General features: G+C 48.4%; 1 protein-coding gene across 4 annotated transcripts in view; it reads left to right on the top strand.

The window, feature by feature from the left end:
* The window catches only part of afap1 (actin filament associated protein 1), a 59319-nt gene that overhangs the window by 5492 nt on the left and 30320 nt on the right, over positions 1 to 23507 (top strand). The window contains exons 1-3 of one of the 4 annotated variants that reach the window (XM_048971061.1): positions 14771 to 15376; positions 21445 to 21573; positions 22207 to 22289. In XM_048971061.1, the coding sequence (XP_048827018.1) occupies positions 15343 to 15376; positions 21445 to 21573; positions 22207 to 22289 (246 nt within the window). In that variant the 5' untranslated portion in view covers positions 14771 to 15342. Of the gene's footprint in view, positions 1 to 14770; positions 15377 to 21444; positions 21574 to 22206; positions 22290 to 23507 lie in introns of those variants that run through there. The other 3 variants (XM_048971060.1, XM_048971063.1, XM_048971062.1) reach the window with 3 other exon arrangements.

Below are 23507 nucleotides of genomic sequence, written 5' to 3'. Positions count from 1 at the left end.
GAGTGCCAGGGGGCTTTACAGAGAGTATTGAACCACATCTCACAACCACATGATCATGTTTGTTCAGTCCAGCCCAGAGAAAAGATAGGAGTGTAGAGGTGCCTGGATTTAAAGAGGCTTTAAAGACAATGGTCTTGAAGGAGAGAGCTGGAGAATTATGAGAGCTGATGGCATTACGGTTGGGCCATCAAGTGCCAGAGCTTTCTGAATCATTGGTGCTCCATTTTCCCATAATGCCGCGGGCAGGACACGCGTGATCCGGAACATGAGTGTTGCATGACGTATAAGCGTGTGTATTTCAAGAGCATGATCCCCCAGCACAGGAGAGCTTCTCCGTGCTTCACGCCAGTCCGAATGGACCTTAATCATCACCTCTCACTTGCCGCAACAATAAATCTTATTTGTTTTTTTGGCTGTAACTCCATCATACCAGAAGAAATGAAGTCTTCTGTCTCAATAAGCACAACAATATATTTAGGAACACCCCCCACATATGTCAGGGTGTCACGGAGGATTAAGCCCAGATCCGTTACTGGAGTAACCTCCCCCCCTCAGCTCTGACTGATGGAAACCATTCCCGAGCAACCATAGCAACGGGCTGCGTTGAGGACAGCCAGACAAAGCCCAGGCTGGGATGATAGTGAGTGTTTCCACTGCCCCCCCGTGTGGCCGTCTGGCCGGTGTGAATAACGGGGCCATCGTGCCCAGGAGTGAACAACAACACAAAGAGCAGAGCCGCTAACGCGCAAGAGCAGGTCATTACGAACCAAACACAGCACACTCTGATGCCCCAGCTTAAGCGTCAATTACAATAACACTTGAGTTATTGTGGGGGGAGCAGCCTTGTGTTTCTTGGAACAGGCATCACGTCCACTTGACTCTCCACTGGGGTGGTAATGATGGTAGGAACGCCAGTTTGCCGCAGTGGCCGCCACAGCAAGTAGTGGCTGAGTTACGAGAATTTTCGGTGGTCCTTCCTGTGACTGTGTATTTATGTATGATATTGGGGGCGGGAGAAGGCCCTGGGGGGCCACCAGGCCAGTGCCCCTCAGACAGCTGGGGAAGTGTAGGCCACCTGGGATTCACAGGCACATGGGGACATGCAGACAGTTCTTTCTCATTCCCTCTCTACTGGTCTTGCTCAGGTTAAGGTTTGGGCTTTTACCTGCATGGGGTTAGGGTTCAGTTCGGGCTTTCAGCTGCATGGGGTTAGGGTTAAGTTCGGGCTTTCACCTGCATGGGGTTAAGGTTCAGATCGGGCTTTCACCTGCTTGGGGTTAAGGTTCAGTTCGGGCTTTCACCTGCATGGGGTTAGGGTTCAGTTCGGGCTTTCACCTGCATGGGGTTAGGGTTCAGTTCGGGCTTTCACCTGCATGGGGTTAGGGTTAAGTTCGGGCTTTCACCTGCATGGGGTTAGGGTTCAGTTCGGGCTTTCACCTGCATGGGGTTAGGGTTCAGTTCGGGCTTTCACCTGCATGGGGTTAGGGTTCAGTTCGGGCTTTCACCTGCATGGGGTTAGGGTTAAGTTCGGGCTTTCACCTGCATGGGGTTAGGGTTCAGTTCGGGTTTCACCTGCATGGGGTTAGGGTTCAGTTCGGGCTTTCAGCTGCATAGGGTTAGGGTTCAGTTCAGGCATTCATCTGCATAGATTGAAATGAGATGTGCCAGTTACAAAGAGCTGGCTACCTTCTCTGTTTCATTCATCCGGCAGACTCTTTTGTTCTCAAGTGTTAATTGCACTACAAGGCAGTCACGCTTACCTGCATGTTTACCTGCAGGGTACACCGCGTTTATTCAGGCAGACCTGTTGCAGCTGTAAGTAAGAAATAACAAAACACTAATAGTTTCTTTTTATCGGGATCTGCAGCCGGTACACCCTGGATGGGTCACTAGTCAGCAACAGGAACACGTTAGGAAATATAGACAAGGCTCTTTTGTTTCTTTGAAATGCTTCCCAGCTCGGGATTATGGGGAGAGAAGGCATGTCATAGAGGTGGATGACAGTGGCACTGTGATGCAACTTCTTCTCTGCTCAGGGTAGCCGATACAGTGATACAGTGCACTTGCATGACCAGCATTAACTGCTCTAGATGCAGACATAGGTGAAACCTTAGTGGATATCGCCTGCTCTAGATGCAGACTTATGTCCGGAGCAGATTGTTCGACAGCCCCGAGAGTGCAGCTGGAGAGTACCTCCATGTTGGCCACCCATTCCGCTGCTGTTTGCTTCCATGACAATGACAATGGCGGGAGAGACCCGGCCACCTTGAGCTGCCGTCCCCTGACTTACTTTTGCCACGCCCAGCTCTTGCACTAATGCTTCCTGCAGAAGGCTATCCCGTCCAGCAGAAAGGCAATGTTTATCCCTGGGGGAGCTGATATCTCGCCTGCCTTTAAATAGCTAAGCCATTTTGCATTAAATCGGCCCTCGCACTGTCTCCAGGGAGATGTGGTCGTCCATTCTACTGTGTCATTTTTTTGCGGAGGGGAATGTAGCACAGCCGTCCACAGGAATGCCTGCGGGGTCCATCTCTGGGTCAGGCCGTCTTGGCCGCTCTGTGTGGGACGGCGGGTGGGAGGATGGGGGGAGCCTGCAGAAAGGTTCATGACCCATCTATGAGCAGAGTAAATAGGCATGCCTACAGGGCGACCCTGAAGGGCGTTTTCATCGTCACGTTTGCTCGGCACACCCAGGGTCACCCCCGTGTTTCAAAATCGTGCCCCCTCCTCAATTCCGGAATATCTCACATTAGGCCCTGGAAAAAAAATATCTGCTTGTTGTCCGTGGACACGCATTCAGCCGAGAGTTCAAAAGACCCCCCCAACCAGAGCATAAACCCATTTCATTATTTATTCAAACCAGATGTTGCATTGGGGGGGGGGGGGTATACAGGGGTTGAAAGCAGGAGACAGAGTGAGACAGGATGCGAGTAGTGAGGTGATGAAGCCGGTCCTCAGGAAAACAGACGGCAACACAACACATCTCACCCTGTCCCCACCCATGGAGGGGGGGGCAGCCTTACAAACCAAGGACATGTGTTCTGTGCAGAAACAGACCTGCTCGCCTTCATCCTGGGGATCAGACCCAGGAAATTATGTGGTGAACCTGGCTGGAGGACCGACCGTGGGGCCCCAGGGCACCGGAGACCTGTGTTTGAATGATGAACGAATAGCGCCTCCTGGTGGCCCCTGCATCACCCGTCTTCCTCCAGCGTTGCTAACGTAGCTGGCATGCCTGCTGACTCTTCCGCTCTTGTTTAAACAAGGCTAATGGACAGTTGGCAGCCTTTTCATATGTAATCATGCCTTTTCCAAGCAGGTTTCCTGCTGTTTTTCTAACCCATTTTGTCCTTTTACATTTTAACGTCTGCTCTCCCTGGCACGTCTGATTGGGGGTCTGTGGACACCCAGCCCCTGTTAGGTCCCTGTCCCATGACAGAAAACCCGAAAATATGAATCATTCGACGGCAGATGTCAGATGACCAGAAACCGTTTCTGCTTCACAATGTCCCGAGGGGCGTCTCTCCCCCCTCTCCATGCGAGACACCCCAGCAGGCCCTGAACAAATATCGGAAATGCCGGCTGCTTCCACCAGGGCGCTCGTGTGAAACACTGAAACATAAACACAGCTTTGCATCATCGCCATTGCCTTCTAGGGTCAGGGCGGCTTGCCGTCCTGCCTGACGCTACGAGCTGATCGACTGTCACCAGGGCCGTAATCACACATACTTGCAGTTAATTGGTAATAAATTAAGTGTGCTGAGGTTGGCAGCACAGGTGAGTGCATTTTACCTGCTGTGCACCAGACTTAAAGAACCATTAAATCCTTCCTCACCAATAGGAGCTTAGGTTTATGAACACCTGACACTAAGCCATGCCTCCACAGTCTGACCACATGATGTGCTCCATCTCATGATTTCCACGTTGGCCAGCGTCACATATGCTCGACGCCTCCTTTATAAGGCTCATGCTGGCGGCTGATGTAGCTGTGTCCTTATGCAACCATTCCAAAAGTGTCATGGTAACAGAGTTTCGGCCAATCGTCTGCTCTCCTTCCTCTCGTGCCCGGCCTTCAGCTGGTGGGGACTTGGCTCACTTGGTGGTGACCTGCGATGGATTGCAGTAGGAGAGAAGTCACATTTTCCAGACACTGTGGATCGCGGGGCACTGGTGGTGTAGATCTGTACAGTAACAGTCCATAGCTCAGTGTTTCCTTCTGTAGTCTTTGTGCTTTTTGCTCAGATGAGCCGCTCCCAACCCCTCCCCCCAGAATCAGTTGATTTTCACAGCAGTCCATGAAGGTAATGCCAAGGGGGGGGTCACGGTGCACTTTTTTTGCAGCCCCTGAGCTGCTGCTTTCATGTGTGGTGTCGAGGGTCCAGAGTACCGCTGTTCTTTGCCTGAAATGGGTACGAGCCCCCTGACCCCCCCACCGCTGACTCACGCCACATGCCCGGGAATCCACCGGGTGCGCAGTCACTCCGCGTGTCTGGGCTCCTGGCTGCTTCACCTGCCCCCCCACCCAGACCCACCCCAGACCTGGTCCCCTGTTTCCGGCGCTGTTAGCCTCACGGTAAGGATTACTGCATCATGGGTTGGCGTCTGTCTCAAGCTGTAAGCAGGGAGTGTGGATGAGGCCAGGGTCATGGGGTCGCGCGGGTGGGGAGAAAGCCACCGCGTCCTGGCCGACACCCCCTGCTCTCCCCAGACTATGTAATTACCCCAGATTACATGGAAATGTGGAAAATGATATTCGGAATGCCGTGGCGGAGCGGTCTGTCGACTGGGTCCGCGGCTCCGTGCTGTTTTCCTGCTGGATGGTTGCCGGGCCCCAGGCCGTCTCCAGAATGACCTATCAGAACATGTGGGCTGTCGCCGTCGACGACGACCACCAGATCCAGAGCGGCGTGACCTCGGCGGCACTCCAGCACATTCTGGGCCGCTGCCACAGCTGGCCTGTACACCCACCCACCCTCTGTCCCGTCCCCTCAGCCTTCAGTGTCCACATGCAAGGCAGAGAGAAAGAGAGAGAGAGAGAGCGAGCTGGACGCGAATGCAGGAAATGAAAGCTGCCATGAGGTACGCCGTGTGGAATGTCACTGAGGCGATCCTGGGGAGGGACAAGTGAAACCTTAGTGGAGGATCACCCCCACCCCCCTGCACAAACAGCCAGACAGTCAGCAGTCCCATGCTCACCTCCTCCATCTCAGGTCGTCCCCTACAGGATTACTCACTTCCTTTCGAGACCACGTTCTTTGGCTATTTGTCACCTGAAGTTAAGAAATCAGTAAAACGACCATTTTTCCCTGGTATTTTCTTTGCGAATGCCCTATTCTGAGCGCTCCCTGGCCCATGATGTTCCACAGAGCGTTCCAGTACTCCATATTTGAAGCTGTGTGGCCTGGTCGCTCCCTCAGAGGTCAGGTGAGTGTTATAGTGCTGAATGGGGAGAGAGTATAGTGTGACTGGGCTTACAGGCAGTGTGGTCAGGCAGCTGCCTGGGGAGCGGAGATGGGTTTGAATCGCCCTTTTCCTCCAAAAAAGACTTCAAAGATAGGACATAACCGCTTATGATAGCTGTTGTAATCTGCAGCTTGCTTTCTGAGAGCTATTGTTAAATCATAGCCATTTTCATGTCTTGATTACGGTTGTCTTGGATACACAAGCTGCTGTGCATTCTGACCTGCTGTCTGTACTTCAGTGATGCTGGGGGTGGGAGGAATGGGGGGGGGGGGTCAAGTCTTCTGAAACTAGAGCCAGCTACATGGTAAGGCTCTCAGAGTGACAATGACAACTAAGGGGGGATGTGTGGCTGAGCAAGTTAGAATCATCAGTTCAAAGCCCAGGTTTGGTAGAGTGATGTCCCTGTGGGGCCCTTGAGAGGGGCCACAAATGCCCCAGGGACTGTCTGCCCTGCCTTCTCAATTGTCCATTATTTTGGACAGAAGGGTTTGCTAAACAAAACAGAGGTACTATATGGTAGTGACCAAAAGTGATGAAACAAGATTGCAGAACCTTATTCAACTGTTGCTCCAGTTACTCATTTAATCATCCTATGAATGATATATGTACCGTTTTTTGATTATTTATAAACATTACTGCCAATGTTCCTGCAGTACTTTTTAAAATGCGATGCCAGAAACACTAGATGTTTCCACAGTTTCGGTCCCTAGTGCAGACGGCCTGTTTGCGACTGCTTGGTGCGCCCCACCCAGCTTATTCCCAAAGCTTTCTTCAGCGCTGACCCTGTCTCTTTAGGATGGAACTTCTCTAAGGAAAACCATTCCATGCCCTTGGGTTTGTTATTAGTAACGGACGGCCGTCGGGCTCTTTTTGGGCCGTTTCAGACCCGCTGCACTTCCCCAGTCTTGCTCCACCTTGGCTGCTGGGAAAAATGGAGTCATAGGGAGAACGGTCACAGCTCCCAGAGTGCCTTCAGAAGAAGGAGAATGAGGTCATGTTCCACATTCCTGCTTACAGAGCAGAAGCTCTTGGTTTTGGAGGGACCGCTTGCTTTGATCAAGCTCACTCACCCCACCCCTCTATAGACTGACTATGCAGTTACATTAGATGGTTCTGTTGGACTAAGAAGACTAAAGGAATGAAACACATTGTTTGGTACAAGACTATGGCAGCCTTTCCAGAATCATGCGTCACATCATTTTTTATAAGCCTGTCCTTGAGAAATGTATAACATGAATGAAATCATTTTAAGTTAGTCACGCAGGAAGGGTCTTTTGGAACTGGTAACGTTGGACACTTAACGCCAGATAATCCTTAAAGACCCAAACTGGAACTCCGGCCCTTTAGCACTTTCAGAACATCCTGGATTTGTGGGTTGACATCCGTTCCCACTCTGATTACGACATGGGAGAGAAAAGGCTTATCTCTCAGGATGGACGTCGTCCGTAGCTTTCCCTTGCTGTAAGACGTGAGCACTGTGCTGACTGAAAAACCCTGTGCCTTTCTGTCCTTGGACCTCACCCACCAGGACCCCCTGTCCCACTGTGTGTCACTGCCATCAGTGTGGGCTTCGGCACCATAAGCCTTTGTAGATGCTGGATGACTCCCCTCCCCCCCTACTGGAGGGTTTACGCCATAAAGTGAATTATATATCACTGGGAAGTACGAAGAGGATCAGAGAATGACTGTGACTCTGCTGCTAAGTCCTGTTTTCATCGTCTGCAAAGCTGATCCCCTTCCCCAGGTACATTTCCTTATATGAGTGACGGGCTCTATTAGCATGAAGCACAGAAGTTCTGCGTGCTGGCAGGCGTGATCAACACACTGCTGAGATGATGCTTATATGTAACAGTCCAGTCGACGTTTGCTAACGTCCAGGGAATACAGTGAATGAGTATAATTCTTGGCTGAGAAATTCAGGAAGTGGCCAGATCCGTAGATAGAGTGGTGCTGTCATTCGCCATATAGGTCCGTATAAACATTCGGAGTGACTGTCCCTTTACTGCTGAGTCATTTTCCTGAGTAAAGGCCAGCAAGACAACTGCTCCTTTCTGTTTTATGATCTCGTCTGAAGGTGACACTGCGTGACAGTGCTCACAGAGAATCTCCGCATGTTTCATTAGTTCTGTTTCATAACAAACGTTCATTAACAAGTGGCGCTTTACATATCTGCACATTCAGCATCTTCCGCATAGACATTCTCTTTTTATTAAGTCTCATAATATTTTGACTGACTCATTCAGTTCTTTTCTTGCCATTTTGCTATTAATTGCAATTGTATTCACTGGCTCCCAAAGGGATACTCAGCACAAAAGTTTGATGTATTATGTCACTGCAAAGGTGTTACTAATTAAAAAGCACCCAGTGAGACTTTGTGTCAATGAAGTGTTTTAATCAGCTCTTTTAGAACTATAATTTGGATTTCAGTTCATTATTACTTGAAATGAATGTTTTAGGGGGTGGCATGGTGGTGCAGTGGTTAACACTGTTGCCTCACACCTCTGTGTCCCGGGATCGAGTCTCTGCCTGGGTCACATGTGTGTGGAGTTTGCATGTTCTCCCCATGTCGTCGTGGGGTTTCCTCATGGTACTCCGGTTTCCTCCCACAGTCCAAAAACATGCTGAGGCTAATTGGAGTTGCTAAGTTGCCCATAGGTGTGGATGTGTGAGTGAATGGTGTGTGAGTGTGCCCTGCGATGGGCTGGCCCCCCATCCTGGGTTGTTCCGTGCCTTGTGCCCATTGCTTCTGGGATAGGCTCCGGACCCCCCCGCGACCCAGTAGGATAAGCGGTTTGGAAAATGGATGGATGGATGGATGGATGGATGGATGGATGGATAAATGTTTTACTAAAAACTACTGATTGTTTCCAACGTGATAGATATTTTTTGTAAATAAAGAAAGATTTTTCTTATTAAATCAATAAATTTGCACCATTTTTACTGAATTAAGCAAATGTCCCAGGACTTTCTGTGAGCATTGTATATGCTGAAGACGAATTCCAAGGATGGCCCACAGGGGGCGACGTGCCAAGAAGGACTAACCTGCGGGTGAAGAGGTGGCCAGGAGGGAGGGAACGGCATTCAAGGGTGGGTTACAGTTCTCAGCTTCCGCTCCATGAAACAGCAGTGAGTGAGCAGTGCAGCGCTGAGGTCACTTCCTGTCTCAGCACTGGCAGATGCCCCCTTGCTGCCACCAGTTGAGCTGCATGACTCAGTGGTGCTGACAAGGCGCCTCCTGCTGGGGGGCATCATCGCCTGAATCAGGCTCATGCATCTTTAATGAGTCTAGATCCCCCCCCACCCCCTGACAGAACAGATGCACTGTAAAAATCGCATGAAACCCAGGAAGGTGTTGTGGTCAGTGTCATCAGAGATGGGAGCTGGCCCAGATGGCGAGATGGTGGGACCGCCGTTTAAATGGGTTGGGGGGGGGATTCCTCACCCAGACCAGCTTTAGCCATCCGCTGCCATCTGTGGGGACGTGGGGGGGGTGGGGGGGGAAGGGGTAGGCTAGATGCAAGGCAAGGCCAAGCGTGTTGGGAGGGGCGGGGATGCACATACCTTCCACTTGCCTAGATATTACATGTCAGAGACATAAGGAAGCATTTCAGGACTGGATTGCTTAAGGTCACAACAGCAATATGATTATGCTGCCAGGCAGAGGATGTGAACCCACAATCTTCTGAGCAGGGACAGGGCGGATGGCAAACCCGCTGAGCTACACACCACCCTCCCAGACAGACAGCCTGGCTTTGCCCACATGCCAACATCCTTTGTGCTCGGCCTTCACCACAGTCTTAAAGATGACAGTGTTTACTTCGGCCGCGTTAGTAAGGTGCTATCAGGAGTTGGGAGTTTGCTGGGATGCTGTTGTGTGGGAGCCCCCCACACACCCCCACACACTCAGGGGGTCCTGCACTCACACCCCCCCTGTGTGGGATATTCTGCGCCTGATGCTATGACCACCAGCACTGACGTCAAGGTTTTCTTCGACCAGATACCAGATTTCTTGCTCCATGATATTCCAGTTTATCAGATGACTTCTGGTGCTGAAAAGCAGGTCAGATTTGAAAGCTCATCTGTGTTTTCGTGTGAGTGATAAATGATGGTAAACACTTTGTGTTTGGTGACATGCTTCCATGTTACATGTCCTGTACAGTTTGGAAGGCCGGCCTGCTCGCTGTCATACACGTTGTCTGGGTGTCACTGGATCGGTCCTGGGGAGAATGAGTCATGATTTGCTTTCTCCTTGATGCATGCAGTAAATTGGAAACATCAGTGTCCCCCCCTATCCAGGACACCACGATCTTCCAGGCTAAGGACATGATAGCACATTGGTGCTCAAACCCCTGGCACGGAGAGAGCTCAGCCCTAACTGGACTGTGCCATTTGTGGCAGAGGATTTGTAGCTCATGAGAACAATGGTGGTGTCTTCTGGATGTGGCTTGTGTGATGAAGAGAGCATGATAATCCCCACAGGAGAAACCCCACCGGAGAAACCCCACAGGAGAAACCCCAGAAAGCCAGTGCTGGAGCAAAAAGTTAGCTTTGTGCTCATACGTACAAAGAAGAGATTTTGTGCTCATTTTGATGCCTTCGTGGCAATGAGAAAATCCCTCTAGACAGTCGGTCTGGACTGTCCTCGTTGTGCTAAAGGCTGAAATGTGTGCCCTGAAAATTGTGAGATTTTGTTTCTTTTCACGGTGGGGCAGAGATGGACAGAGCCTGGATTAGGACCCAGGAGGAGCCTCTGGCTAATCAGAAATTACGGACACATACTGGGAACAGATGTTACAGTCCCTCTGTAACAATGGCAGTTTCCTTAATGGAATCAGCAGGTGGGTAAATACATGAAACCCAGGATCCATACAAACGTAAACACAACTGCGCCTGTTTGCATAAGATGCCCACGTTTTGCCTTGTCTGATGTCATATTTTAGCCAGAAATGTTCAACACTTTACAGTCACTGACCACTTCTCTGTCATGAGATAATATACAGTGGATCTGTTTCTCGCCATTTAACTGAATTACATGCAAATGGGATTCGCTTCAGCGTGCTTAAGTATTCAGTCTAGACTTACAGGCTTAAATCTGCAAACTCCTTCTGTGAAAACGGCACCATCGTATGCCAAGTCCTCTTATGAAACAGCAGGTAGCATGTGGGCTTGACGGTTCATCTAGTGACCAGTTGTAGGTTCATAAAAATCCCACAGTTGTAACCGTAAGTGTAAAATAGATATGTTAGCATATCCAGCTGTATCAGTTGAATAATTGCAAGATGCTTCATGCTTGATGAAATCATCTGGTAAGCAGCTCCTTAAATGCTGTGAGATTGGACAGCATTATGTGATCATCAGCAGGGGTTTGTGAGTAACATAGTCACAATGCTGCTGGCTTTGTTGTTATCACATGACATCATGTTGACCTTTGACCCATCCCTTGTGTCAGAGCAGGGCCTTGGAGCGGGATGGAACGAATACATCATAATTAATATTTGTTACAGGCACCCTCACAATCTCAGCCAAACGTTTGACCAATTGACCAAACATCATTTGGTCAAACCTTGTTGTCATTTGGCAGGACCTTAGTTTTGCAGTTACCATCAGCAATAAAACTGTTACCAAATTTCAGGGTCTTTAACTCCGAGGTGAAAAAATGGCTGAAACAAAAACAAACCTTTGAACACTGATGTTTTATATTAGTTATATTAATTAATTTACATTCGTTTCTTGAGTGAGTGTGTGTGTGAATCGATAATTGCTGTTATTGTCTGCTTTTAAAAGTCCAACCAAGGACTAGGTTTGCAAATTAGCCTCTGGCTAGAAAACCTCTGTACAAAACAACGGTTGCATTATTTTTTACATGTAACATTGCCTTTTGTGCTGACCTCGTTCGATAAATCCAATAAATAAATAAAAAGTGTACGGCCAGGCTTGGTTCAGCTCCCCATAATCCTGATCAGGATAAGCAGATATGGATGATGCCACTGTATTTTGCCATGTGTACAAGTACAGATACATGCGAGTTCTTCAGTCTTTAGAGATCCCATTTTTTTCCCCGTTTGAGACACATAGACACAGGTGAGGGCGGAGGGTCAGACATTTACCCAGCAGCATCTAAGTGTTTGTCTCGCGCAAGTAATTTGATCACTCTGATGGCCACGGGATTTGAACCTGTGACCTTCTGATCATAGGTACAGACTCCTAACCTACAAATCTTCATCCCCCCAGTCCGGCTGGTCCACACGGCCCAGATGCCAGGGGGGGGTCGTGAGGGGGGGGGCTGTTAGGACAGGCGTGTCTGGAATAACACAGGAAGGTTCACCCGGTCCCCAGAAAGGAGTCAGCGTTTCTTTACCCCCACGTGGGCCTGCATTTTGCGTGGTGCCCCCCCCCCCTCGTTCAGGAACTACCAACATTGCTGAGATGTTTCACATTTCAGGTCATTTGTTCAGCTGGAGCTGCTCAGCCGAGGAGATGAGCTCAGCTCCATTTAAGGCGGGGAGGCTTATCAGTTTACAGCCTCGACCCGGCACCAGAGGCTTGTGGGTCAAGCACAAAAAAAAACGGAACCAAACTGTCGTATTAAATAAAAGCCTGTATTAGCTCAGGCAAATGTCTGCCTGTAGGAGTTGTTGTTTGGGATTCAGTCACCTAAGAGGAACACCTACCCCAGCTAGCCGTTTTCCTTGGCCCTCCTGAATCCTCGCTGTTCCAGAGACAAGCTCTGTGACTGATTTTGGGGCTGAAGGCAGTCAGTCTGGGTGGGGCAGTGTGAACATGACCTTGCGCTGATTTACACTCGGCCATCGCCGTGGAGACCGCAAGAATGAGGACGGTCTTGTGCAAGTCCATGAAACACGTCCTGATTTAGTTCTGCGAAAAGGGAGGGTCTCTTTCTGATAAAGTTGTTGTGTGACATCCAGCAGTCTGATTATGGCTGCAGTGCAAATGAGTGAAAAAACTAACGATGAACCTGATACCCAAGACACTGGCTGTCTCTTAGGACAGGGATGCCTGGCTTTATAGCTGCATGGCTATTTCATCATTTTATGTATAATTTATTGTCTACATTTACATTAACAATGGCACCAAAAGGCACTTTTGACATCGGGTTTAACTTAGAAGCAGGATAATTTAATACAACGTAACTAGCTAACAATAGTTATATTCATACGTGATTTCTACCAGAGTCATGTTAACAATAACAGCTGATCATAAACAGAAGGGACTTTGTTCACTAACCCTTTTTGATTACTTCCTTGGTTATGATAATCATCTTTGCTGTATTCGAGCAAATGTTTTTTGTACATCTCTCTTGTTCAGTCTGTCACTGTTGTTAGATGGTGTAAAACGCAAAATGTTTTTATAATAAAACAGATTATGTTCTATTGTAGGGTGGCACAATGGGCGAGGGGCACGCCTGCGCTGCAGGTTCGAAAGAGCCTGGTGCCGCGTTTATCCACTTTGCGGGCTCTCCCCGGGGTTTGCGTGGGTTTCCTCTGCGGTTTGGGCGCATTGCCGTCGCTAAATCGGCCATATTGTATGAGTGGGTGCCCTGGCCCTGCGGTGGACTGACATCCTACCCAGGGTGTCCCCGGTCGTGTGCCTGGTGCTTTCTGGAACAAGCCCCTTGCTTTCAGCCACCCTGCACTGGATAATTGGTTATGGAAGATGGACTTTACGTATTCTTGTTAATTTATTTCTCCACTGGTTTCCATTTTCCCATCAGCCAGTGTTAGGGTTTTCGAACAGACGCCCATCTCCAGTGCGAGTCTATCTCTTAGTGAATATGGGACAGCAGGGAATCCCGTTGTTGACATCACCGCCTATGCCAGCTGTCGAGAGTCTGCATGAACCTGGCATCGCTTCAACCGATCAGCCAATGCCAAGCCGTCAACTGGAGTTCATCCCATCTACTATCCTCAGCCTCTTGTTTCAATTTAGTTTCTTTACACTTAATGTGTGGGGCTGCTCAGCCAAGCTGTCGCAAGTGCATTATTATTATACTCTTATGCTGGACTGGAAAAGCAGAATCTGTTGATAGACGTGTTCATTCTCATGTTGGATTCACAAATCCTATGCTATGACGACTATTTCCCAGTGGGGCTCATCATGTACAATCAGTTTAGCGTGTCGACTTCTTCTTGCCAAGAAAACCCACGAATGATGCCTCCACAAAAGCCAGCGTGTTCATTACGACATGTGCGCACAAGTGTCGTCTGGGTGCACATACGGGCAGGAATACATCATGCGAGAGCCAAGCGTCTTGTCAAAACACACATGCTGTAAAGACAAAGCAGCACCATTTCTCCTCCCTTACTGTAGGGGGCAGTGCCCAACACAAGAGGTAATGTTTGGATTCAGTTGAGGGAAAATTCTGCGGCAGTGATGCAAAATGTGGGTGTGATGTGACTGCAGCAAAGAAGATCACAGGAAACTCACCACTGACTCCTCAACACCCCCCTCCCCCTCGGCCCCCTCCACATCTGCAGCTCTGTATTCTGTATCCTTTGATCTCTCTCCCCACCCCACCCACCAGCCTGAAGTGTTTAGTCACTTTCTTCCCCTGTTCTTTTCACTGGGACCCCGTCTAGACTCTCTTTCAAATACCTGCTGCAGTGTCAGCTTTCCAAAAGTACATCCTCCAATTTGTTCAGTACCAAGAGAACCCGATCGGTACCTGTAGGGTATTTGTTTTGGAGAACGTCTTTGCTGTGAGTCATCTAAGTGTTGGAGTTTTTTCCCCCTGTGGATTACAGAGCATTTGCCTTGACAGACCTTTGTCCTGAGACTTATATAAAGTACCAACATTGTGTGAGCTGTTATTTGCTGAGGGGATTTGCCCATGCACGGTTGGTCAAAACACAAAATACATTCCCTTACAAAAACTTTGGTTGCAAAAGACTTATTTCATCACAGACGAAAAACAATGCAATACATAATGCTGATGTAAAAAGGCTGGGCAATACAAACCTACAGGGCTTTAAAATAATGTTAAGTTTTTGAAACGTAATTAGTTGATTTTGGTATGGTACGTCCTATACACGAGTTTTGCATATTAAAATGATTCGTTGATGTGTAGCATATATCCCTCGCAAGATTTCGAAAATGCTGAATTTAAATTTTTTGTATTACAGTGTTAAATGGCGCAACTCCGCTCGGTTTTCCTTTCTTTGCCTTGTGTTTTGATAAGGAGTCCAGCTGCCATATGATGCATGAAGCGGTATTCTTCCATTTCATATGTGTCACGGTTGTCTTTGTTTCCCATCAAAACCCAGCCGCGTAAGACTCGCCCCCGCCCCGCACACACCCTCGTCCGAGGCCAGGTCCTGCCATAATTGTCGTTCATTACCATAAACCCCCGATCGCCTCCTCCCAGGAGGAGCCAGTTAGGGATCCCATCTGCCGCTGGGAACGGGAGAATTGGACTGCTTTTTTGCAGATTTTTTTCTGGACTCAGCAGCAAAGTTCCTCCCTGGAATCTGACAAGCGGAGCCCCCCCGCCGTCTCAGCTTTCAGCGCCCACTGCTTCTAGTCCGCACTGCGCTTCCAGGAGGGACGGCGAATCTAAAGACCGTCCGACACGGCAGACGTGAGCCGCTCCTTAGTGCCGACATGATGCGGGCCGTCTGAAAGGTAGAAAAGAGCGAAATCGGGACGGAGGAAAGCAGGAAAAAAAACAGACAACGAGTGAGGGGGGGAAACGGCGACTCAGCCGCGCTGCGATCCGTGGAACTTCTGGAAGGGGGCTGAGAGCTGCGATCTCAGCACGGCAGGAGCTACGCGATTGTGCCCGTCGGAGGTGGACCAGGCGTTAATGAGACTGAGCGGTCTGCTGCGTTGAGTCGCCCCGGAGGACGCGCATTTCACCGCACCATGCGGAGCGAACCCGTTCTCTTCGCCTCGAGGGGTGAGTGTGCCCGTATGCGCGCTCCCTGGGGTACGAGCATGCGTGCCCTAATAAAGGCAGCGCTTATGTGTGCCATACCGTGCCCATCTTCTGCGATTTGAATTAGTAGCAAAACTTTTGAACTTGGGGAAGTGCTGAGGAAAAGCGATAGAAAAAGGGCGCCGAGGGGAAGTTCAGGGAAAGACATGAATCCTAGAGAGGAGTTTGATGAAAACCTTGGATGCTGACATTTATTGATGTGATAATAATACACACTGCAGGGATCCGTTTAATTAAGGAGTGCTGACTTGATCGGGCGTGTTTTTTTTCCCATAATTGATGGATGGTGCTGTGCTGTGTAACCCTCCTCCGTCCAGGCTCACGCTGGATGTCGCGTTTCGCAAAGTCTGCTCTTTTCGAACAGCGAAACTTTACGTTTCTTTTTATTTCTGAAAAATATCGTCTTTTCCCTGAAAACATCTTTTGAAATACTTTACGGTGTTTACGTCAGAGTCTGGATTATTACAATGGTAACTTACATTGAAAATCTCGTAGAAATTGGATATAAAAACCTAAACTAGATCTCGCAAGTGGTGTAGAATATTTCGTGCTCATTTTTATTCTTAAAGGTTAAGATAGAACTTCCATTTATATCTTGTAATATTCTGAGTATACTGATCTGGTTCTCTTCATAGCTTTGGCCGCAAAGAGCTTTTCGCCGGCAGCCTCGCACCGCTGCCTTTCGGCGGTGTCGGCAGGGTCAGTAGGTGCTTAGCTGGAGTTATACTTTGGGTGTAGCTCCTGCAACCTGAGACCGCTCTCTCTCTCTTTTTCTCTCTCTCTGCTTCCCCCCTTCCCTCGTTCAGCAGATGAATGCTGCTCCTCTGTCTCGTATCGTATCACAGTCACCGGATTGTCCCGAACACACGCGTGACCCGTCACCGGTCATGTTTTTAACTAATACCGGCGCTCCACTGCTTACACCTGACCCATATGCTAACATGTGTTGCTGCCCCCCCAAAAACCCAACCTATCTCCATCCCCGCCCCCAGCCGCTGGATGAATGCCGTTTTGTTTATTTGAGTTTATACACGTGGTACCTTCTGGTGTGTTCGTGCTGCGCATGCGCGCGAGACGGCTGCGGTTGAAATATACTGCAAAACGAAAAGCACTATATTCAATATTAGTAGTGAATTACTATTGACTAACAGCTAGTTTAGTAACCCATGTTTCTTTCCTACTACGCATTTTCCATTACTCCCACATCATTTTAATATGTATTCTTACAGCAGGTAATGTGTAAATGTTTCTGGTGCATAACAATTTATCTAGTAGATACTGTAATTCAAAGCAGTACAAGTGAAGTTGGAAGATCAGTCAGAGTCAGTGGAATAAGTGGGAAATTCCTTGTCCAACGATCCAGCCATGGGATTTGAACTGGTGACCTTCCGATAACAGACACCCAAGCTACAGAGCCTCACCATAAACTGAGGTCATGGAACTACATGTAGTACAATAGTATGTAGGTTTTATTGAGGAGTAACAGTGTATAAAGCAGCACATATGTCAGGGACTTTATTATATATATATATATATATATATATATATATTGAGTGAATCTTACTCCATGACTGCAACTTATATATAACACAGAATATATTCTATAGGGTTAGAGTAGAAGTGTTAATGTGCGTAGGGCTGCTTTATTGTCGTGTTCCTCCTTAATTGGCACTGTGTGGGTATTTGATGTGGCCGGCGTGTTCTTAGGGCTTGGTGCCGTTCCTGCCGCCTCCTCCTTGTTCCCACTCTCGAGACAGGGCATTACTGAAAGTGTGTGTTTTTTCTGCCTGGTCACGGACCGGAGTAGATGACAGGGCGTCGGTTAAGGGGCGAGCTCGGTATATGGGTTGTGGCTCCCGGTGCCACGGCGACCCTGGGGCCCAGCTGAATGAGGAGGCTGGGCAGAGGATGATGGGAACCACATGGTCTCCTGTCCCCTTTCACAGCCACATCCACCCTCCGAATTTGGGGAAAGAAGAAGCTGGGATGGGACCCACTGTTAGATCTGATAGGCGTGGAGTTTGGTTTCTGCAGAAGATGAGGTGTCCAAAACTAATAATGAGTCAGAATAATTTACCACTGAGATGCAAAGACCTTCAGGCAGGACTGGGAGACCTGGTTGCACTGGGATGGGGGAGGGCTCAGTACTGTATGCTCAGATGAGCAGATGAGTGCATGTGAGGTCTCCATGGGCTGCACCAAAGGAAAGCCAACCACCACTTAAGGATCTGCACCGCTGCCCTCTCCCCGCTCCCTGACACTCTCCTCCCAGTGGTTTTCGAGTAGAGTGCTCTGTAATTACCTTTCAGAGATAGAGTGCGACTCTCCCTGCTACCCAGAATGCTCCTGAGAATTAGCAGCCTTTCCCAGAACACTTGTCACCCAGACAGATCCAAGAACTTTCATTTTGACTTTATTTGGAGTGACATAAATTGTGTGACATCCCCCTTATTGGATGTACCATGTTTCTTTACTCAGGATTTGAACTGGAGCATAAGGATCTGATTTGCATCTTGTGTCTAGAAGGGTGTAATGCTGGACATTGGTCTTAGCAAAAGCTGTAGGAGAAGCTTATGAGATAATGTGGACCATCTTGGTGGACTGAAGGCAGAACTGACAGCAGCTTCTCCAGTGCAGGCCAGTCTAGAGTGGTGGGTTTGGAGCTGCAATGACAGAGGAAACTCCAAGAGGCAGATGGGGAAGAGGCAGGATCATTTATTTCTGTTATGGTTACATATAGATTTAGGCGAGTTTTTGGGTCCAACCTTCCTGCTTCTTAGGAGCTGGGAGATGGAGCAGCTGTCTGTTTCTGCTCTCTGGCTTTCTGAGGAGCTGAGAGGTGACCTCTTTGGTAGAGGAGTGAGGGTCCGGCCTGGCAGGGAAGTGGAACATGTGCCAGGTCAGAGAGCTGCAACAGCTGAGAGCTACCAAGCCAGAACACAGGTAGGGACCATAGAGGAACCGATGCTTTGACATTCAGTTCTGTTTAAAAAAAACATTATTCAAAGTTTCAGCTGTATATATAAAACTCATTTATACAGTCTATTCATTCGTCTCCACAGCCATGAGAAATTACCCGACACTTTTCCATATTGTTTATTTTGACCTTTGGAAAAATCGTGCAATGACAGGTTGTCTCCTAAAGTGAGTTTTAAACATTAACCCATATTCAGGAGGAAAGTTTGGCCTGGAGCGATTGACTCTGCTTTAAAGAAATAAGCGTCATGATGTTGGAGTCTTACCTTGGATAAACTCTAGGAGAGATTATTTTGTCATTTGTGATGTCTGGTCTGATTTTGAGTAAGCTGTAAGCCAAAGAAATAGGTTGTGAATAATGTATGTTTTATCTCTGAACAGAGAATGGTAGCAGAAGATGTATTCTGGCAGGATACCATTGATGTTACATACTGTCTCATACACTTGGGTTCTCCTGCTGTTGTCGTAAATCTCCTTACTGCCTTATTGCCTTGTTTCTGCTCATCCCATGGTAACGTAACTCACCCCCCTTGCCACAGATGCTAACAAATGCAGGGGTTGCCTGTTCTAAGGTGTGAATATGGTTTTGCCGAGAGGATTGTGCCTGCACTCAGTAATGTGGGGTCATGTGACTGCTGGAGTTTGGCTTCTCACTTGTATGGTGCTGTGCTTGGTGAAAGCATTGGCCATCGACCCACCAAGTGGGAGGTTTCTTTGCATGGTTTAACGTTCTTACCTCAGGGAGGTTTCAGGGTGGTCCAGGTTACTGCTCTGCACACAATGCACAGTTTGGTGCAATTTGAACGACTCTGTTTTGTGTCCCTTGCTGACCACTTCCCTCTCATATTACTCACCCCTGCTGATAAACCCGCCTATTATTTCAGTGCCACAGGGATTTCCCTCGAGGGAAAGAATGCAGTCGTCGCACACGCTTTGCATTTTTTAGTATTGTGTTTCGATGTTTGCCAGACAGGATGGCCAGTAAACATCATTTAGGTAACGGCTTGTCATAATCTCTCCGGAGTCAGAACGTCACCTTTCTGGTGAGGGAGATTGGCGAGGATATCTCCAAGATCTTAGCTGTCAGGCTACGCGTGTCAGCTTGTGAGTGATGAGATTTGTTGCACTCTTTGGACGCAGAATAGACGTCCGTGTCTCTGAGCTGTCATCCGCTGTCTATTTGGTGGAGCAGACAGTCCTTAAAATGTACTTAACCATAGGGACTAGGTGTGTATTGCTTTACTGTAGACACTCGAGCTTTGTGGTGATCCTGAGGTTTGCCCCACCGCTTGCATAAACTGTCATCTTCATGCAGATGTTGTCAGCAAGTGCAGATATCTTAAGATCTGGAATCTTAACACAGCCAGTTGTGTGGCGGGGTTTTTTCAGTCTCAGAAAGGATATGGACCGTGCTGCAGTGCTCGCTCAGGGATGTACATCACAGCTGGGAGCAGCTGGCTCTGTGTTTCATAAAGATCTTCTAAGTTTTATGTTAGAAATAGATCAGGCTACTAGGAAAGCGATGCCTCACGTTCACTCATGTTCTTAGCTTTGTAAATGAGTCTCTTCACACATTAGGGGTTATGATCCGAGAGGCAGCTCCTCTGCTTATATCTAGCGACTGGCCACACTGAGGTCCTACCAGGTCCGAAGCAGGAAATTTCCCAAAAATTTTTTACCAGTGTTTACTCAACATACTCAGCCTTCTTAATCTCATTCTCTCTCAGTCCTGGTTGCTCTAGCTTTCATCATGAAGTTTAGCTTACAGCCTTTGTGTGCGTATTATATCTTCCGCAAAGAACAGCACGTAATCTACCTCTTTCATTGTGTGGGCCTTACGTATACCTTTAGCTATGCGTTTATGGACAGTCTCCTTTGTACTTCTGGATCCAGAATCTGAAGCCATAAGTCACGCTGGTTAGTTTCTGAAATCGTACGTTTGCCAACTGCTGTTTTCCATCTCTGCTCCTTGGCTTGCCGGGCTTCTGTGGAATGTCAGGTGTACCGCCTCTGCACGCCTGCCGCTTTCCACCTTTCTGCGTGCTCTCGTCATCCTTGGCTGTGCATCGGCTGAGTTCCTGTGAGTGTTATGCCCTTTTGACATCCCCTGATATTTCCCAATTTTGTTGTTGACTATTTCAGCCCACTTTTTGGGTTCTCGGCTTACATACGGCATTTGGCAGCCGTATTAAACGCAGTGGTGGGTGGGCGGGTGGGGGGCAGGGAAGTGCAGTGAAAGCAGCAGGATTGTTTTCCCGCTGACACTCCCTTTACGATTCGGGCGCACGGTCCCCGAACACCTCGTCGAGGGCCAGAAGTGACGCCGCTGCTGTCGGTATCCCCCGGACCGCATCTGTCTTTAGACCGCAGTGAGAGGGGCGGCGGTCTTTGCATGTCTTATGATGGTTCACGGTTTCCCTGAGAGCGTTTGCAGACCTGGCATTTCACACAGGGTCTGATCCGTGCCACTGGTGTCCATGCCTCGCTGTAACACCAGGAAAAAAGTTCACGCCTCCACTTCAAGCGAGAGATAAGAGATTTAATATGTGGGGAAGAAAGGGTGCCAACATATCGTGTGTGTGTGTGTGTGTGTGTGTGTATACAAACTCTCACCACAGAAACTACTCGTCTATAATCTGCCTTAAACGCCTCATTAGAATTCTAGCTCTTACTTCTGTGACATGGTGAGGTCACCTCGTAACACAATGCTTATTGGCTGCCTACCTGCAAGGATCTGTCTACAGACTGCAAGACAGTAGCAGAACCAAAAATGAAATCATGAAGTGTGAAAATAAGCAATAAAGGGCCCCGTTAAAGAAGTTATTTAAGTTGTTCACATGGTTTTACTCGAGCAAGATGTCTACTGAGAACCTGCAGCCGTTAACAAGTGACACGTACAGATTCATACACACACTCAGACACTCCTCTGTTGTCTCCGTCTGTCCCGCCAACTTGACTACAACAGTCGTGTCCCTCGAGGAACAGCGGGGCCGTGGAGTCAGTTCGTCGAGATCATTTTGTTGGTTCTGATGGTCTCTCTCTGGTTTTCCCAGCCATGGAGGAGCTGGTGTCGGAACTCCGTCTCTTCCTGGAGCTGCTGGACCGGGAATATCTGAGCGCAGGCGTGCGGGAGAAGAAGCTACACATCTCCAACATCCTGCACAGGGTGCTGGCAGCCAAAGGTCAGTAGTGCCCCTCACTGCTCAGTGATCCAGTGACACCTTCCAGTGCTGTTGTATGCGTTCTGCTGGTCAAACATTTGATAAGGTTACACAAAACTGTGCAGATCTACAGGTTTCTAAATGAATGGTATGTTAGTACTGGTTTGGACCAGGCTTAGGACCTTCTAACCCAGTGGTTCTCAAACTCGGTCATCGGGTCCCACTGGCCTACTTGTTTTCCAGTTATTCCTGCCCCACTCACTGCTGATTACCTGGATCAGGTGTGTTCAGTCAGTCAGTCAGTCAGTCAGTCAATCAGAAACTGAAAGACAGCTGGGACTTGTGTGTGAGGCAGGGATAGCAGGAAAACAAGCAGGGCAGTGGGGCCTGAGGACCGAGTTTGAGAATCACTGTTCTAACCCAAAAGCATTTTGCATTATTCTCACCAGAACATTAACATGTAGACCATTATATAGTTAATTGTAGAGAATTAGCTTTCATACAAAACTTTCAGGCAAGTTTCTGAGAGCAAGTTGTATTTCGTAAATGCTACTGGGCAGCATCTTCTCACCGCCGAGTTTCCGTACGGAAGGCTTGGTTGCGGCCTGTGCAGTGTGTGACAGTGCCCCCTGTCTTTCTTTTGTGCGATTGCAGAGCCCACCCTCAAGGCTGAGATCCACAGCAGCCTTCCGGCCCCTCCACAGATGCCCCTGCCAGAGATCCCGCACCCCTGGCTGGTAAGGCATTCTCACTGGACACCATGGCACATACTAACACATATCATACATAGCATGTCATTGGTATGATATTGCATTGCAGCGTGTGATATTATGCCATGATGCTATACCTCATTACATCACCCCAAATTGTGTCACATGACTGCAGATTCCATGGCATTCTATGCTATGCTAAGTTACCCCTTCCATACCCTACTTTTTCTTATGGTGTCTGTCCCTCATATTTGACAGGAATCATATCTGCTTCAAAAAAAGCCTGTTTTTCATATGTGAGGAAATATCCACCTTTGGCTTGCTCACCGGGGGCTTCGGGTAGGGCAGTGATGTAAAGCATTTTGAGATGATGGCGAAAATGCACTATACAAATACAAATAAAACAGAAAATAAATTAATTGACTAAACTAAGAGCTTGAAAGATGGCCTTCAAACTGAGCTATCAAACATAGGATGTGGTGTGGTCAAGTCTTTAGGAAAGGAGGTGGAGGCACGACCTCAGTTGATGTTTGTGAGCTTCTATTCCTATAACTCCAGCTAACCCACAGAGCCTTTGTCACCCAATATTTCAACAGTATTTATGCAGAATTCTCAGTGGAGCTATAAGCTTTGCTCATGTAGCAGCGGACTCTCTTCTGATTGGAAAGATCCAGGGGTTTCCTGGCTGCTGAGGCCTGCCCCTCGGCTTCCTTTCCTGGAATGTAGGGGTGGTAGGCCTCCTCTCTGCAATTACTAATCATTACATGGCAGAACAGACCTCTGGCACACTTTAGTCCAAGTTTTTATTTAGTCTTCAGTTACGTGACTCTTTGGGTCAAACTCGTGTTAGGCTGAGTCTCTGTGTTTAAGCGGTCAAGCTTTCCTTTAGGTTGTCTCGCTGCCAGACCAGATCTGAGCCGGGCCTGGTGGAGAGGTCAGCTGTGGGTGGGGAGGCTATGGCAGTGGTGGGCGGAACAGGAAGCGGTCAAAGTTCAAGTCTTGCAATAGGCCAAGCATGGGCCTACAGACCCACAAGCTTGTGCAATGTCACGTGGCGTCTCTTCAGGAGGGCTGACTCTGCATCATGTGTCATCCCTGACTCCACAAAACCTTATCCTAAAAATGTAACAACAACACGAAGGACATGGCTTTGTATTTAGGTAACGGCTTGTCATAATCTCTCCGGTATTGTAGGAAGATGTTCCCAGTATGAGAATAAGCAATTCTTTCATTTGTTGAACACAA

This window comes from Brienomyrus brachyistius, chromosome 12 (genome assembly GCF_023856365.1).
Source record: "Brienomyrus brachyistius isolate T26 chromosome 12, BBRACH_0.4, whole genome shotgun sequence".
Lineage (NCBI taxonomy): Eukaryota > Metazoa > Chordata > Actinopteri > Osteoglossiformes > Mormyridae > Brienomyrus > Brienomyrus brachyistius.
Note: the sequence above shows the minus strand (reverse complement) of the source record. Positions and strands in the feature narration are given on the sequence as shown.